Source organism: Corvus brachyrhynchos, unplaced genomic scaffold (assembly GCF_000691975.1).
Source record: "Corvus brachyrhynchos isolate BGI_N302 unplaced genomic scaffold, ASM69197v1 scaffold136, whole genome shotgun sequence".
NCBI lineage: Eukaryota > Metazoa > Chordata > Aves > Passeriformes > Corvidae > Corvus > Corvus brachyrhynchos.
The window spans coordinates 5,464,064-5,482,166 of record NW_008239080.1 but is presented as its reverse complement, the minus strand read 5'-3'; the positions used below and the strand labels follow the sequence as shown (position 1 = coordinate 5,482,166).

General features: G+C 36.1%; 1 protein-coding gene across 1 annotated transcript in view; it reads left to right on the top strand.

The window, feature by feature from the left end:
- The window catches only part of PRIM2 (primase (DNA) subunit 2), a 97,334-nt gene that overhangs the window by 71,583 nt on the left and 7,648 nt on the right, over positions 1 to 18,103 (top strand). Inside the window, exons 11-12 of the mRNA XM_008637662.2 lie at positions 11,262 to 11,388; positions 12,234 to 12,316. Of these exons, the coding sequence (XP_008635884.1) occupies positions 11,262 to 11,388; positions 12,234 to 12,316 (210 nt within the window). The remainder of the gene's footprint in view (positions 1 to 11,261; positions 11,389 to 12,233; positions 12,317 to 18,103) is intronic.

The following is an 18,103-nucleotide window of genomic DNA, read 5'->3' as shown; positions in this document are numbered from 1 at the left end:
ATAACCATGGCTAGAGGGAAGTCCCTATTAGCATTGTCAGTGTTACTTGTGTTTAGTCTTGTGTACACAGTGATTCTAGAAAGACTGCAGAAAATTAGCTCATCTAATCAGAGCTAGAGATAGCTGTGTGCTTCCTGTTTAATTAGGCATCGTGAGATCAAATCAAAATTGTTTAAAGTTGTTTGCATCAGATAATGATTTTTATTAGGACTTAGATATAAATAATAGTATGAAATTGCTGTCATTAAAATAACATGCCATGTTGCATTTGTGGATGTTGCTGCCTGATATGATTTATAGTACAAGTTTTACAAAGCAGTTGGTACCATTTCTGCTTTCTTGATGGATAAAAAATTCTGACTTTGCTGCAAAGAGATTTACCAGTAACATCTACATTGTTCACAGTCCTCACACAAATATGTGCAAGTTTGTAGGTATTGCTGCTCTAACCTCTTCACTAAACAAAAAATACAGACTTGTTCTGTGGCTGTTTCTCTCGTATAGTGTGTTTTACTTTTGGTTCCAAATTAAATAAACTTTTGGTTCCAAATTAAATAAACAATACACATCATAATTCCAGTTGACAAATAAGAAGTCAGATGGTGAAAAATGAGATGTGAATATAAGATTAGGTGTTCCACTTATTTAAGGAAAGTAAGATGAAAGTAATTTTCTTTTCACCATTTCTGCCCATGTGCTATATATGTAACCATCACTGAAAAGGTACTGTTAACTTACAGCTTAATGTAAACAGAAATATATAAATAAACATGCAGATCCCTTCCAATGGTAGATGCTGCACCAGTTCCTTTTGGCAGGGGAATAATCTGTAACTTCACTTGGTACTGTTTGCCTTCAGTTTGTATTATAATTTGCTTTTTGACTGACACATTGGAAGTTATGAGCACTAGAAGGAATAAAAACAAAGGAAACCCTTACTTTTTTACCTTTTACTTGTAAGAATTTATTTTACTTTAAACAATGTTGCCTGACCTTTTAAACCCAAGGTGCTTACAGGTTTGTCCGTGAAGTTCAGGATGCTAAGGAGGAAGTGTCTTTGGGACATAATTATGTTTTAATTATGCCCTGTAGCTAATGTAGATGCATATTAAACTCAACCATATTTCTGTGTATTTCCCTCTGAAACTTCCTTTTCTCAAGCCTTAACTTAAAAATCGGTATATCAGTGTCTCTTAGAGTTATCTAAGCTTAGGAATATTGACAAAAATCTGTTCCACTTTCATTTTATAACTTTTTTTCATAAGACAGTATTTTTGTTACAGAAACTTCTAATTAAAAAACGACTAGTTTTTGCATAATAGATTCAAAGTCTTAAAGCAGTATTTCTTAAATGAAATGGACCTGGTATAAACCCATTATTTTTTGCCATATTTTTGTTTCATGGGTGTTATTCCAATGGACCCCAACTGAAGATGAGGTACTAGAAAACATTGAAGAGTATTAGACTGTGTAATATACTTGAAGGCTAGAGTGTGCACTTAAATATTTGAGGAATCACAGTAATACGTGATGGTAAAAATGTGTGCTCTTTCACTCCAAACTCAATCCCTTTTCCGGTTTTCCCAATTATCCTAGTTAAAGCTAAAACTCTGCAGTCTTTGTTGTGATGCCCAAGTTATGGTGGCATTTGCCTATGATTATGCAGTTTAAAGTGCTTTAATTTGTTCAGCATTTTTTACCCTGTTAAAAATGTATGATTTTCAGTTTTCATCTTCTGAATTACATTAAAAGGGAACATTTTGGGCCATTTTTTAGCCTGTAACATGTCTTAGGGATAGAGAAGGGCTCTAGCTATAATCTCTCTTCCAGGACATTAACAGTGATGGCATAGTTTTAGTGATGTTTAACTGTGCTAGCTACATAAAAAGAAACAGGATCACTTTTTGTAGTTGTTACATATTAGACACAGAAATCTGTATTTAATAATCTAATGTATGAGCTGGTTGTGATATGGTTCTTGCAGTGAAGAGAGTGAAAGCAATAATTATCTTTCCTGTACTGAAACTAATTTAGATCAGAATCTGCTCTCTTATGGCTTGCTTTATTCTCAGCAACACACACTGCTGTTGATATTCCATGATGTAGTGTCTTTTTAGAACTGCATGTATAAAAATGAATATTGAAGCCAGACCTTTAATTTTCTAAGATTCGTTTTGTAGTTTTGAACCACTTGTCAGTCTTGCACTTCATTATCAGTGTAGATGGACTGTACTTGTCAGAAGAGGTTTCTGTTTTATTGGCCCTCACAGCAGCAGCAAGAAAGTCATTCCATGACATTTTAAGAAAAGTAATAGATGGATTTGCCTATCTGGCTGATACATTTCTAAGTTTAGGGATTTTGAAGTATCTGAGTGTTGCTAAATATAGAGCTTTTAGCAGACTCTTTTGAATACCTTCTTAACCATGCAGCTGCCTCTAACCATCTGCTGCACACACCACTGGTAATGTATTTAAGCTCTTTGGCTATTTACCCCAAGTTCTGAGACAGGTTAGAGGTTTTTGAGATGCAAATCTTTTCATCCGTATCTTTTTACTACCTTCCAGGACAAGCTGAATGACACAGCAGGTCTCTTCCAGTTGTGTTCCTGTTCTTTTTGAACAGAAAAGTTTTGATAGAAATTTTTTTAATCTTGGTACTCTTAGTTGAAATAATACTTTAAAATTATTTTATCAAACATTCAGGTATCCTGTAATTGTATAAACTGTTTTCAAAAACAAGCCCCATAATTCTGAATACTTTCGTTTGATAATGTCCATGTAGTTTGTGTAACATCATATACATGTTATATTCAGTCTATATTCAGCCAGTAAATCGTGGCTGTATTTCATATTCAGTCATCCAGAAAAGCAGCATGTTGTATCAAATGTGCTGATATATCACAATAGGCACGATGTAAATAAAAATGTACTTTTGCTTTCAGAATTGATTTAACATTCTGCCTCATGTCTTTGAGATCAGTTGAATCTCATGAATAAAGACAGAACAGCTCTTCATACATTATTTGTTCTATGTGCAATTCATGTTTTGCAAGTTTAATATATTGATTTAGGAAAAGGAAATGACTATGATAGGGCTTAAGTATTTCAACATTACAGATGTTACTACTTCTTGAAAGAAAGTTGGATTCTGATTTTGTATGAAATGTACAATGCTATTTAGCTGTGAAACTGAATTCCACATAATGTGGTATGTGCTAAACTTTCACTGCTCCCTGCATCCCTTATGTCCACTCACAAAGGAGAAAAACAAGATGTCCCCCAAATATGGTTTATTTGTGGGCTTTTTGGGGATTTGGAGTTTTTTGTTAGTTTGTTTTCTGTTTCCCTGTTTTTCTTTTGGTCACCTGCTGTACATGTGGGAGTGGAAGCATGTGGTCTTTATGGCAAGATTTGCTGTTTAAATTCCAATTTATTTTCTTTTTCTATTTCATCTACTTAATGGAGTTGAATTTGGGGCATGAGAATTGGGGCAATACTAGTGAATTATAACAAACTTTTTAAAAAAGCCCACAATTACAGTAGTTGGGCTCCCTGTGCTTTTTTTACCACAGTTATTTCCCTGTTTTTAGAAGTTTACAGGAGGCACTAAAAATGAGATGTGTGTTACTTCTTCTGAGACAGTTCAGAGCAGTCTGGTAGTAGAGCTTCTTTATTCTTCTGTTCCCATTTTCCCTGCAGTCATCTTTTAGTAAAAAAAAAAAAAAAGATAGGAAAATAGTCTTGTGTATTTTTGAAACAAGCTTTCTTTTGTTGAGTGCAGAAAAGCTCTTGTCAAAATTGCAGTCTAGAGTTGAAATATGTCTTGATTATAGTGAACTTTGCATAAGACAGAATATAAATTGTTCTTTATCTGTAAGCAGTTCTTTTTATTATGACAGCAAGGGCTGATACCTGGTTTTCTGAACTTCTGTTTGATCATTATCTTAAAATGAGATTTTGTCTTTTATTGTCCTGTTAATAAATAAAAAAATCTGGTCTTATAGCAGAGCTTTTAGAGAGTATGCCAGTGATCTTGAGCCAAACGATGCTGTTAGGAGAGCTCCAATATCTAGTTTACTCTATGTTCAAATGGGTTGACAAACCTCAAGTATCCATGTACTGTTTTGTGTTTTATTGCCTTGCTTTTGTCATTCTTTTATGACTGCCTCAAAAAAGTTAGGTGTGTATGTTTCTAGAGTAGACATAAGGAATACTTATCAGCCTGAGGAAATTTATTCATTACTCTGTCTCCTTGTAATTTTATTTTAAGAATTATTTGATGTTTTTTTTCTAATGATCAATTTATCTAGAAAATAAATCAATTTGTTTTAATCTACACTTATACTGAGGATTTGCTGACATCCTGAAACATGTGATTGGGACTTAATATCCTTTTGTTCTGTCATTGATCCTTGTCCAAGAGGTTTAACCATATCAGTAAAAGGCAGGGTTTTTTTCCACAGTTGTATCAAATGTTGATAACTTTCTCACTTTGGTTGAAAGGATGTTTTTCAGTCTAAGTCACTGAATCTCTTTGAGTGATGTGGCCACATTTAAAAACCTGAGGCTTAGGGTAAAATTCAAATAAAAACTATAGAACATCATATGAGAGCATTCTTGTTTAGGGAATTGATAGAGCTTGAATAAGCAGTAGGAAATTAGTTGTTGGACTTTGGGCCCCTTGCCAGTCTTCATCCATCTTCTCTGTGAATCTGTAATACACAGTGCTGTGGTATACATAAGAGTATGGATTTCTCTCAGTTTTGATACAGACATACTGAATTTCTTTTCTCCTTGATATACATTCTCTTTACACTAGGATTATAAGCTGCCATTATGACCAATAGAAATCTAGCCCTTATAGTCAATAGTGTCTAGAGAATGATTTATTTAATGAGCCTCCAGGGCAAATGGAATTGCTCCCCAGACTCCTCTGATTGCATTGACCGCCACTGATAATAATGGCAGATGTCTGGATTTAGATGTCTGGAGCGGAATCTTATTTCTGCAGATGCAGTGAGTTACTATTCTACTTCTGTTTAACTTTCATAGGCATCAAAATAAAAATAGAGAGAGGACCCCTGTCGTCCCCCCTCCCCAAATCACAATCCCCCCCCCAAAAAGCCACTAACTGTCCTTTTGGTTCTTCCTCCCAGCTTGTGGTTCACCTCCTCACTGGCAGAGCATGGGGAACTGAGAAGTCCTTGACTCAGAGTAAGCACTAATTATAAACAACCAAAATATCAGTGTGTTAACAACATCATTCTCATACTAAATCCAAAACATAGCACCGTACCAGCTACTCAAAAGAGAATTAACTTTATCCCAACTGAAACATCAGAATAATTTAGATACAGAAAGAAATATTGCAGTTTTGAAGTAGGTAATAAAATCGTTTGTAGGTGACCAAGCATGTGCCTAAGAAAAATCAAGTTGTTACAGAGATGGCTTTAAGGTGTGTTATGCTGATAATTTGATGCAGTGTCTTGAGGCAGAAGACAGCCTGCTGCGGTTTATGTTTTACTTTTCCTGGTTCAAAGTCTTGGTGCATGTAAATGTGTGAAGAAATTGTGTACATAAATTGTATATTTAGCTAAATTATACTAAGGCAAGCTTAGACTGCTGTAAATAGAAGCCTGTGGTATCAGATTTTTGCTAGTTCATCAGCCACACACTTTATGCTCATATGGGTAGTATACAAGGTGTTTGATACCAAAAAATTCTGGTTTTCTTATAGCAGATGAAACCATCTCCAGGGCTAAGTGGTTCTTGCCTCATGTAGTTTGGAAATCCTGGAACTGGAGGGGAAAAGGTTTTTTATATTGCTGTGAATTGGTCTGTGCTGACTGCTACACAATGTAGTAGTTTTCCAGTTCGGTTTTAGGTGATGTCTCTGATCTGTACTTTTGAGGTAGAAATTGGGCTACAGGACGGTAATTTAGGACAAATGTTTGTTGTTGGCAGATAGAGAAGCATTTATTTGTGCTCCTAAATACAACTGTGCTTGCAAAAAGGTAATCTTAAATTGAGGTTATTTTAAGAATGAGCTTAAAGAAAGAAAAGTTGCTTGGAAAAAGATATGCCAACTAAGCAGTGTCAACAGTAATGATTAGAGTGACTGCTTAGGAAATGGATGAAAAAGAGAACCAATTATTTCAGCAGATACATGACTGTGTGTGATAAATTTATAAATTTGAAGCTGTTATCTATACAGGCTCAACAATTTTAGACAGGAAATTACCCAATGACTGTTTAAAAAAAAGAGGTGTTAAGCCATTACTTCTTTGAATTTTGCAGACTTGAAAATAATCAGGTGGTCAGCCAAGAAGCCAGACAAAGTTTGTGTGCCATTTTTCTTAGTTGATGGACTACAAATAAATAAATTTCCCAGTACTGTAAGGAATAGATGCATAAAATCTTACATGAATATATAAAAGTAGTTTTAACTGAAACATGAAAGTTTTGTGGAAGTATGGACCTGAACATACAGGGCTTGCAAGACCTGTCAGCAAATTATTTTCTATCCTAATATGCATGCTGAATATCAGATTTGATAACAAATTTTATGGGGCACCTATTTCTATTTACAGATACTAATCTGCAAATATGGCAAGTGATACAAGGAAGGTAATGGTCAATGATGACATGATGCCCATTGTTCAGTGGCTGGAGTGCCTGGGGAATGTCATTTCTTGTAGTTCTCTTTTGAAAGTATATTCTGTTATATCAAACTGATAATTACGTGGCAGACATGACCCATGCTTTCCTGCTTTGTCCACTGAAAACTTTCCTTCAAAGGAGAACATACACCTGCCAAATGGTCCCTTTGAGGTACATCCTCATTCCACGTCTAAAGATCTTGTATGCATTTATATGATCAGAACTTGTTGAAAATACGTTTTCCTGAAGTTCCTATCTGGAACATGGTAATCTGGTATTAGGCTATACCAGCTGCAAATTTACAGCTTTTAGATATCTGTATCTATATCTATCCCTTTTTATTTACACTATAATTTGTAACTTGTATATCTTCTAGTGAAGTGTATCTAGTATAGTACGTGTGTCTTAACTAACATTTATTAGGCAAATTAATCTGCAGTACCCTGATATTCTTGTGAATGTACCACATAAAAGCAAAATATAAGTTCTTTGCTACAGTACACTTACCTATACCAAGTGAACTGTCTCCCAAGCCTCCTTGATTCTGGCTTTGGACTACAGGTTTTGTCCCACTTGTCAGTACTAAGAGCTTTGTTTCTTATAGGGAGAAGTTGTCTTAAGAAAGCCTCAGTGTCACCAGGATAGCCGGTATCATCTTTAGTATATTCAGTATCATACAGTGGACATACCAGTTTATTACAACAAACACTGGTGCATAAAACCTCAAAACCACCCACCTGTCTGGTCTGAAGTGCTCTGCTGATGATGTCACGAGCATCCTACAGCCATGCCTAAAGGAAAGAGAAGTCCTTAAAAACTTTGTCTTCAGTGATCAGGTTAAAGCTTGGAGAGTTGACTGGCAGTTTTTTGAAACAGAAATTGACACTGCTGCTAATGCCTAGACTTGCACGTTCCAAGATCCGAGTGACAATTTTTGATAGGGCTGCCTTTGCCTCAGCTTCTTGGCTTCAGCGTGAATCAGTTCATTGCTTAAATGAGACATATTTCTTAATCTCCTTCTCCCTTGCCAAAGCCGTGGCCCATTCACCTCACACATAAATTATAAATGAGTTGCAGATTTTATAAAGCTCAGAGAGTTAAATAGAGGCAAAGTAAGTGAGATAGTCCTGATGTGGGCTTACAGTTAAAAACTTGCAGAGAATCCTTGCTGTCAAGTGTGACCAGCAGTAGGTAATCTCAATAATGTAATGGTCTTGCTTCAGTATTACTGTTTCATAGTAACTTTGGCAGTTTCTGTTGATAGTTAGCACAGACTATGGTGGGATGTGTAGAGCATGCCCAGATTTTTGATGAATCATTTTTTGGTTTTGTATTCTTTAGTTTCATCTCAGTGAAAACTGTCATGCAGAGTACAATGGAAATGTACTTGCTCCTGCAGCTTCGTTACTGTTTAGCAACTTCATACCTGGGTTCAGTAAGACCCTCAAAAGTTCTTACAAAAATCACCAAAAATTTTTGGTGATTTTTCAAATCACTTAATTTGAGTCTGACCTTTTACAGGTTGTTGCCATAATGCCCTTTTGGTAGATTGCAGTTAGAATAGATGGTAATAGTAGTTTTAAGCTGTTTCTCTAAAATAGTTTAAAACCAAGCAATTTATAAGAAGTTAGAATGACCCTGCAAACACCTACATGCATGATATGTACTGTGTATAATTTATTTTTTTCGAGGAACTTAAATTGAGCCACTTCAATTTGAGGTGTTAGAATAAACAGGAAGGAACAGATCGCTCTGCCTTCTTGTTTCTGCAGATTTCAAACATGTCTAATTTTACCTTGGTGATTTTTCTAGCAAAAGGGGTTGCTTCTTGTGTTTTTTTTCCTTTATGCACATCCTAGAGTAATGATATTAGGAAAGAACGAGGCAGACCATGGAGTTCATTCCCCAGTGTACAAAGAAGGTTGTTCTGCAGGATGTGTTTTCTATAATGAAATGCCGCAGTTCATGGTTTCTTCCTGGTGAGGATGACCACGCAGCCTGTCAGATATCGGCCGTGCTAAAATCCCGTTTCTGTGATCAATGATAAGAAAAGCTGAATCACAAGGATGAGAGAGCGCTCAGTGAAGCATGTAACTGCACATGTGCCAACTTGCACCACGTAGCTGTGTTATTCTCTGCCATCTGCCACTGCAAAAACTCTTGGGAACCAAACAGGATTACAAGAAAGCAATGAGAAAAGATGCAGCCTGTCCCAAGGCCGTGTTGTGTTATTATGTAGCTGTTGTTTCCGTTTACTGCAAGAGCTGCTTCTCAGCATAAGTACTGAGTTAAGTACTAAAAGTAATTTCTGTGGGCATTAAGGCAAGTGATGTGAAAAGTACAGCTCAAGATTTTAGTATACATAACTGTTAAAGAGGGGTGTTAATTTTCTAGGAAACTAAGCAGTGCATCCTGAAGCGATCACAATTTGCTTTACCCTTGGAAAAAAAAAATTTAGTGTAACTTAATTGTTTGCTCAAACATCCTTTGTTAAGAAGATGGAAATGTGCTTTAATTCATCTTTTGAAAAGGAGGAAAAATTCCAGAGCTTTTGGGTAGAAGAATAGGTGGCTACAGGATCACAGATTCCATCTTCAGTTTAACAGGTTCATGCAGAGATTGGAAATTAAAATGCACACGTCTTTGTATTTGATCTTTGCTGTTTTTCAGGATAACCAAACCACTTGCTGCTCCAACAGGGGCAGCAGCAGGACTTGGCCAGCAGCTGCTGGGGCCCTGCGAAGGGGTGGGGAGCTGTTCCCTGGCCTTTCCGAGTGTGTGCACACACCTAGAGAGTTCTCTCTAATGAGTTGGTAAGCCCAACTCTGTTGCTAGAAAAAGTAGTGTTTATTTGCTATTCAACCAACCAGTTCTTTTATCTCCTGAGCAGAAAGGTTGGCTAGATAGGAAGGAGTATTCCCACCCGCTTGATCCTGTCTATGGCTATGCTAGAAAACAAAATGCTGTTGTCTCTCTTTGCTGCTTCCCTTTCCTGCTTTTTAAAAAGTCTTTTAAAGTAGAGTAAAGTCACTTTGCCAAGTGCACAGTATGGATTAATTAGTCAATGTTTGTTCAGAGCTTTGGATGTCTTAAGCCTTATTAGGGGTAAGTGCTGAATTTTAGTCTTCTTTGTGCATTGACTTGGTTATGAGCAGCATCTTGATGGATAAGTTTTTTTTTACTGTTTGAGTCAGGTGCAATTTAGGATTTTATTCTCAAAGTTTGTGTATATTTTTATACACATTTATCATGTATATTTGCATATTATGTTACAGAGTTTCAAGTGACTATATTTTCAAAAACATTGAAGTGTTTTATATGAAGAAAAATACATTTTTGTTTCTATTTTGTTTTTGTCATGTTTAGTCCAGTCAGGAGATTTCATAGGTATATGAATATTCTGAAGTACTATTTGGACATCCACAGGCCAAATAGGGAACTGCTTTTATCGGTAGAAATGAGAATATCCTTGCAGTAGTAGTGTTAGCAGTTGTATGTTTGAATGATTCTTCTCAATATATTACGTTGTCTTCTATTAGGAAAATACCAGAGTCAGAGTAAAAAATTAATTTAAAGTGGTTTTTGAGAAGAAAACTTAAATTCTTATGGGAATTGTCTGTACTTAGATGTAGAATTTAAGATTAATGCTATAATTTTGAATTGAGCAAGAGCAGAGTTTTTCCTTTTACGTACTGTCATAGCTCTTTTTTGAGGCAAAGAGAGACCAAAGAGGTGTAATTATAAATATGATGTTTCATTATTTTATCATATTTGTGGTTTTTAGAACTGGAAGTATGGTATTTGAACAAATGTTCCTTGATGTCTTATTGTAGCTAATGCAATTTAATGGAATCTGTATATTAAGTAATCTGATTCTACTATGGGTCACCTCTTACCATGTAAAAAAATGATGTGAAGTCATGTAATTGAATGGTCTCCATAGGACTTATCTAAAATGATATATTGATAGCTTTGTGCTCAGCTGTCAAGATAAATGTTTGACTACATCTATATTACTTCAGAAGATTTCATTTTATTGGAGGAGTTGATAGTCTATTGGTAGACAAAAGAGAAAATCTTTTTTTATACAAGCAAAGTATACTTAATTTTAGAATTTGAAGAATTGAACTTCGGTGCTGAAGCAAAGTATAGGTGTAGCATTATACATTGGAAGAACAAGAATGTGAACCTGAGTAAAGAAATCTGTATTTCTATTTTTTTTTCCCTGATCAGGCAATCAATGTATGGACATTTGTGAAAGATTTTAAATTACCATGTTTTCTCCATTTAATAATATTGTGGGGTTCAAAATTTTCCTCTTTATATCATCTTATCTTTAAAGCCATTACAGAATCAGCTGAAAAGACCTTAAATCAATGCAGTTACTCACTTCTCTTGTGATGTGTCTGTAAAACATGTATATGTACAAATTCAAGTTCATGTAATATAAACTCCAAAGCTAGCAGCAAGCAAATAGGTTTTCATTTTCCTCAGTTTGAGTATGTTTGGAAAATATATTTTGTTATTCAGCATTTCTATTTGCAGAGCAGATAAAATTACTGACCCAATGTGTACGAATTTATTCTTCTGTTTTTATTCAGTTTGACAAAGGATATGCTTACAGCATTCGCCACAACTATGGGAAAGAAGGAAAGAGGACTGATTATACCCCATACAGCTGCATGAAGATTATCATGTCCAATCCACCAAGTCAAGGGGATTATCATGGTGAGTTCCTTAAGGGGAAAAACCCCAAGTGTTTACAAACATCAGAATCCTTTGGCTAGAGAAGTTATTCCCTCCTGTAGTCTCTTAAATTATGTATTTAATTTCCAGACCACAGTGGTCTTGAATTGTTCTCTTTAGATCAGACTTGATAACTGCTGTTTTTATATTCATTGTGTCATGCAGTTCAAGGAGACTTTAAATGTGCAGATGCTTTAAGAAATGACCAGGTAGAGGTGTTCTGAAATATGGATCAATTGTACAGGAAGTCTGAAGTTTGCTAGGGTATTTTAAAAGCTCCTACAGCTGTATGACTAAACATGGGAAACCTGTGCTGGCTTCACTGTTATGCTAGTACTAAGTCATTCATTCAGTTGTGTCTCAAAACTCACTCTGGGACAAAAAACTTCTGCCGTTACTTAGGTGGTGGAACTTTCTAAGGTACTTATAAAGGGATATTTTTACAATGGACTATGCTTTTAAAGACCAGTTGTCTCTCATTACTTTTATTTTCTTGAGTTTTTTCCACAGCTATTAAATGTACCAATGCTATCATTGTTAGTAAGGAACTAACTTAAACCCTTTTCCTGTCAGTGAATGAGAATTGTGGCCTGTTTATGGTGGGATATTTTATGTGACTCTTGAGCCTGTGGTGCCCTGATAACTCTGCAGTAGAGTAATTATTTAAAGAAAAAAAAAGTAAGCAATTGTACACATGGGTAATTAACTTTCCTATTAATAAGCTGTTAGGCAATTAGGAACAGCTTAGCTGGTCTCTTGAGTGCCTTACTGCACTAACTCCTGAGTAAACAGCCTTGTTTGTGAGCTTGCTTATTTTTTACTGTCAGGGTGCCCATTCCGCCACAGTGATCCTGAGCTACTGAAGCAAAAGCTGCAGTCATACAAGATCCCTCCCAGTGGAATAACTCAGGTAAGGCATATTTTGCTTGACACTTTCATTAATAAGGCACTGCTTTTCAATTTTACTTTCTCGTCATGTCGGAATACCATATGCAATTTGTCAGTGTGTATTGTGAAATATTTCTTCTTATAAAAGGTTTATACCAGAATTTTGGCTTTCTGGCTGCAGTGCTCCCACTGATATGATGATTATAGTCACCACCTTCTATTGTTTAATATTATGAGTAGGTTTATTACAATAGTGGATACGATGCAGAATTTTTTTATATGTTGTTTTACTGCACTGTGATTAGAAAAGAAGTTTAAATGAATCTGTGAGTGTTTTAGTGAATTTATTTTATTCGTGCAGTGACTTGTGGATGACTACTGTGTAGTCAGTACACAAATGTAATTCTTTTCTATAAGAAACTTCTAAAACCCATACATTCCTCATTAACTGTTGTGCTAACTTCCTCTGAACAACAAAAGCACATAAAACACTGAATGAAATTAAGCAGAAATTTTTATCATCTTTTAAAAAATGGAAACTTAAATTGAAAATCTATCTTACATAGCAAAAACAATGTAGGAATTGGTACTTTCAGATGTGTCCTGAAGAACTGTGACTCCCACTGCTTGCTCTAGCAAGAGCTTAAGGTAGTAAGAGGTTGTCATCATTTTCATTGAAGGAAGATGTACTGGTGATATTTAAGCTGAGACCAACGAGTTCTGTGTATTAACTGTCTGGAACCTGCTTGAGATCCATAGGAAAAACCTGCTTTAAGTTGTTGTCTTTAGTTCATATGGAATGTCACCACTACTTGTCAGGCAGCAACAAACTATTGCACTAGATAGAAAAGAATGTGTAAGTTCCACTTAAAGGACTCTCCCTTGGAAGGATTAATTAAGATACAAATTAAAAGAGAATAGTTTTAAAGACTTTATTGTTCACTGATAGTAATTCTTGACAAATTCTTGAAATACCCATGTTTTTCCCTAGGAATGTTTTTCCTTTTTTCTTTTTTTCCCCCTATTTTCTCCTGGTTTATATCAGTAAGCATCTATATATCTGACAAGCCCTAGAGATACTATCCTTTGGCTTTTTTTCCTTATATATGCATCAAGAATTGATGCTGGTCTGGGATTTTTATCCTGCTAATCATTGGAAAGATTGGTGAGGATTTACTAGCTTAGATGCCTTGCTATATGTGTGGGTTGGATTTAGTAGAGGTTTTTTCTTCAGCGAATTTGCACACTAAGGCAGTATCTTTATATTTAATGTAGTTCCTTATTTAATGTGAATTGTGATTTTATTTCTGTGTATGTGTTTAGGGTTTTTTGTTTGTTTTTCTTTTGCAAAGTAGAATTCGGATTCACTCGGAGTCTTATCTTTTCTTATCAAAAGCGACTAAGAAAAACTGTCTCCATAAACATCTTCTTTGCTCAGAAATGGATGTTGTCCTGTCCATGACTTTGACGTGGTTTAAGTGTGATTAGGATAAAGGGCTCTTCAGTGTCCACTCCTAGTGTTAAACCAAAAAACCCATGAAACAATACACCCTCCATGCAAACCTAATAAAAAGAAAATAAAATGTTGGCTATACCTGGGTTCTCAGAAATTAATCAGACAGTCTTTGAGATAGCCAGTAGAAGAGGAATAAAATTAGTTCCCATCTGTCTCCAAGTTGTCATTATTGCTGCCCCTCCTTGTTGCTCTGTTTGCATGGTCCAGTAATGTTTGTGTGACTAATAATAGTTCAGGATCCTTCAGTCCAGACCGTGGCTTTTAGTAGTCTTCTCTGATGCTGATGACAGTTGCTGAGTATCAGAAATGGTTTTTTTCCTTTAGCTCTGTGAATAGATGTTAGGGGTGGATGGTTTACTAATCTTTCAGTGCTTTCATGTAACTACATTTCTAGTAGCTTGATCTCAAGATTGACATTCCCTCAAACCATACCCTTTGACTCTTAGACTTTCTGTTAACTCCAGGTCCAACAAGAGCTCCCTTACAAACTGGTAGATACCTGTTTTTAATGAATGGTTCAGAGCTTGACCTTTCAGCTATGTATTTTAATAAATGGTATGTTTTTTCTGGGGCTCGGGACCTCTTATGCTTGTTCCTTGCTCTGTTTCAAAATCTTTGGGATGATGCATAATTTTTGCATAATAGAAACATCTATTTTGAACTTAGCTATGCACTTATGAATTGGTCCCCCACTGGGATTTTCATATTTTGGTTTAGAGTACTCACATGTCTTCCCTTCAAGCCCATAAACAAGCTGCTTCCTTGTCTTTGAAGCTTTTTCCTCACAGCTATTATATGAGCCACAGTGTGGGATAGTGTCCAGCCCTAAGGCTGTGGTTTTACCCAAGATGCTCAGTTTTATAGTGTTGTTCTCAGTCTTCTGTTTCTAGGGCCGTCCATACTCTTGACATGCACCCTTTCCTTTAAGGTTCATAAGAATTCCTGAGTTTTTCCAATACAGATAAAGCATTTGATCGGTGTGTGGTAAGAACAAACCCCATCTTTAAGGGCTTTTCGCAGGATTAGGGGCGAAAAGGGAAAGCTGGACCTTCTGATGATGGTACAGAGCAAATACTGCCAGACCTCACGTGACTTAAGTAGCCAGTCTGAGCATTAGACTGCTTCATTGCATTCATTTTGTAGTAATGACAAAAGTGATCAAAGCATTTGAATATGTGAATCTGCTTGCTGTGAAGTATCTGGATCCAACCTGTTGTTCCAGTCTAGATTTCTGAGGCTGTATCTTGTCTGGGATTGTATCTGCTGAAGTAATTGTCTCAAAGTAATGCAGCATATGACTTAAAGGTCTTGCCTAGTTATCATAGTGCTTAAAGCAGAGATCTAATCCTTATGTTTATTCCAAGAACTGAATTATTTAACTTGTATTTATTTCACATTTTCCTTAGGCTAGTCTATATCTTTATTTGTGATAGTAGCTTTTCTGGTTTGTTTTAAAAATAGTTCTTGGAGAAAGAAGCATTAGCTGAGCATCTAATGTGTGAATGTGTAAGCATAGCATTTGAATTTACAGTATATAAGTTTTCATTTCTCTCTCTGGTATACTGCTAATTAGGTAAAATCGTAATGAAATCAGGTTTGATAACAGCTAATCCATTTGAAGACTATAAAGATTAAAGTAGATGTTAAGATATGTTTTTATATATGAGACACTGAACAAGTGCATGTAGTGACAGGACAAGGGGGAATGACTTCAAACTGAAAGAGAGGAGATTTAGATGAGATATAAGGAAGAATTCCTTTACTGTGAGGGTGGTGAGGCACTGGAACAGGTTGTCCAGAGAAGTTGTAGATATCCCATCCCTGGAAGTGTTTAAGGCCAGGTTGGATGGGACATTGAGCAATCTGGTCTAGTGAAAGGTGTCTCCATTCATGGCAGCTGGGTTGGAACTAGATGATCTTTAAGGTCCCTTCCAGCTCAAACCATTCTATGATTCTGTGATAAATACATCTGTTGTGGTGTTGTACTAAATGCACTGGAATGTATTGCCTGCACATCTCATATATAGGGAGATAGAAATGATAGGCTTTGAATTAGTTATTTCAAAATATCTATTATTTGTTTCAGAAAGTTTTCTTGGAGAAATTATCTTTTTCCCAAATCACGTCAATCACAATAGCAAAAGCAAAAAGTGGTAAAAATTTCTGGTCCTACAAACAGGAGAAACAGAGAGCCTAGACTAATTCTTTTTGCTTTTCTATTAGGAGTAAAAGCTTATGTAGGTGAACAGCAGATAACTTCAGAAGAAGGTTTGTTCTTTCAAGTAGAATTTTTCTCTTAATTTAAAAATCTTTTTCCTATAACTGGGTTAAATTTAAGGTTTTGAATAAGCCACTCACTGAACTTCTTCAACAGATTCAGTGTTTTGATAGGTTGGAGATTATTCACAGAGATGGAAATAAATAAGCCAGTCTGTCTTAGGCCTCTGATATGGCTATATGTTTCTATTAATGAAAAAAAATCCCATCAAAACACCGAACAAAAAACTGCCAAACCTGCAAAAAAACCCAGCCCAAGACCACCACAGTGAAAAAAAATCCTCACACTCTCCCTGTTGATCTAATATTTTAAAAGTTTTAGATTATTGCTGGCTGTAAAAATATTTTCCGTTGCAGCTAAAGAAACTTTTCAGGGAAAGTTAGAAATTAGGCATACATAACTGAGTCTATAGTAGAAAGATTTACATGATAAGTTAATTACACAATGTAAAAAACCCAAACCCAAACTGACTTTGAGTAAGTTAAAAATAACAGTGGATAATTATAGAGCCCAAACTATCCTGCTATGCAGCATCTTTACTTGGAGTGCTGAGGATCTATAAAAGCAGGTGGCTGCATACAGCTGCCAAACATCATCTCAGCCTCATTAGCAGTCAGTAGAGCAACATCAGAAAAGCAAGTTGCAGATGGCAGTGAAGAAAAAGGCACATAAGGACTAACAGGAAAAGTCCTTGAGTATGTACCTTTACTTACACAATAAAGCAATGCAGTGTAAATGTCTTAATGTATGTAGAGGCAAAAGATTGCTGCTGGGAATTAAGCTTTGAGTGGAGGTCTGTTTCTGGAAAATACTAGGGAAAAACAGCTGCAAGTTTGCTTTCCTTATGGACACAAATGTAGTAGAAAAGATAATATTTATTATGGATGGTAAATCTGTTTTATTTTAATAGAGGATTGTTAGTTTCTCTCACACAGGGGACTCCTTTCTAGCTGGGCTACATTCTCTTGCAGTGTTTAACCTTTTTTGTTTCCTCTCTTAGCAAATCGTTCCCTGATAAATCAAGTTCATCTACTAAAGCTAATAAAGCTACTAAATCTTCTTTAAATATGTTAAATGTGCCCCTTATTCCTCCTCCCTTTCATGTATGCAGAAGGTGAACCTGGTCCCCCATGACGTGGCCAGTTTAAACTTACAGATGTACTAACTATCAGGCTTACTCTTTATCTGCCTTGTGGCTGCCTCCTGGAATGAGTAGGAGCTGAATTATAACTGCTTTTTTTCTTTTCTTCTGGATGAGCAACAAATATTGGTCTGGCTTTTCTAGCCAACCACAACTTTTAATCAGCCTTTAGCTTTTTCATCTCTACTTGTCAAATTTCGCTGAAATTGGCCAACCATTCGAAGCTGGGGAGGTCACATGGTGTAAAGGAGCAGGAGTGAAATGATGGCTACCAGTACAATCACGTACATTGATAAATATTACAAACTGGATGAAGCTCTCTGGAATGTTCTGGTGAGCATCTGGTCTCTGGAGCACTCTATCAATGTCAGGAAGAGAAGTAGCATGAACACCCAGTTACCAAAGTTCACTGGAGAATGCTGATATAGGTTCCTCTCACAGCAGTTCTCCAAGATATGTCTTCATAGCAGAACAGCAGAAAAATCTGTGTGGTCACTTAATAGTAGCCTGTAAGAGATCTGATAGGGATTTTCAAGGGAGTGGGACAGTAGTTCTGTGGTGAAACGACAGAGTAGCTGGGCAATGAAGACTGAGATGTTGTGAAATAACATGGCTGCTCTTTTAAGAATTAGAGGCCAGCTCTGATAACATGACCCTTATGGCTTTCATATGTCAGCAGCATCGACTCAATGAAGTCCTCGTCTCCACCTTAAAGGTGGGTAAAGTTTTTGCCAAGGATGAGCTTGATTTCCAAAAGTTTGCTCAGAACTGGAATTTATTTGTAAGTGCCCCTTTATTCTGTCATCATCTGTGTACTGTCAGTCAGCAATCCCTCATCTGGTATCTGCCACTTGAAGTTAACATTTTCCTGCTG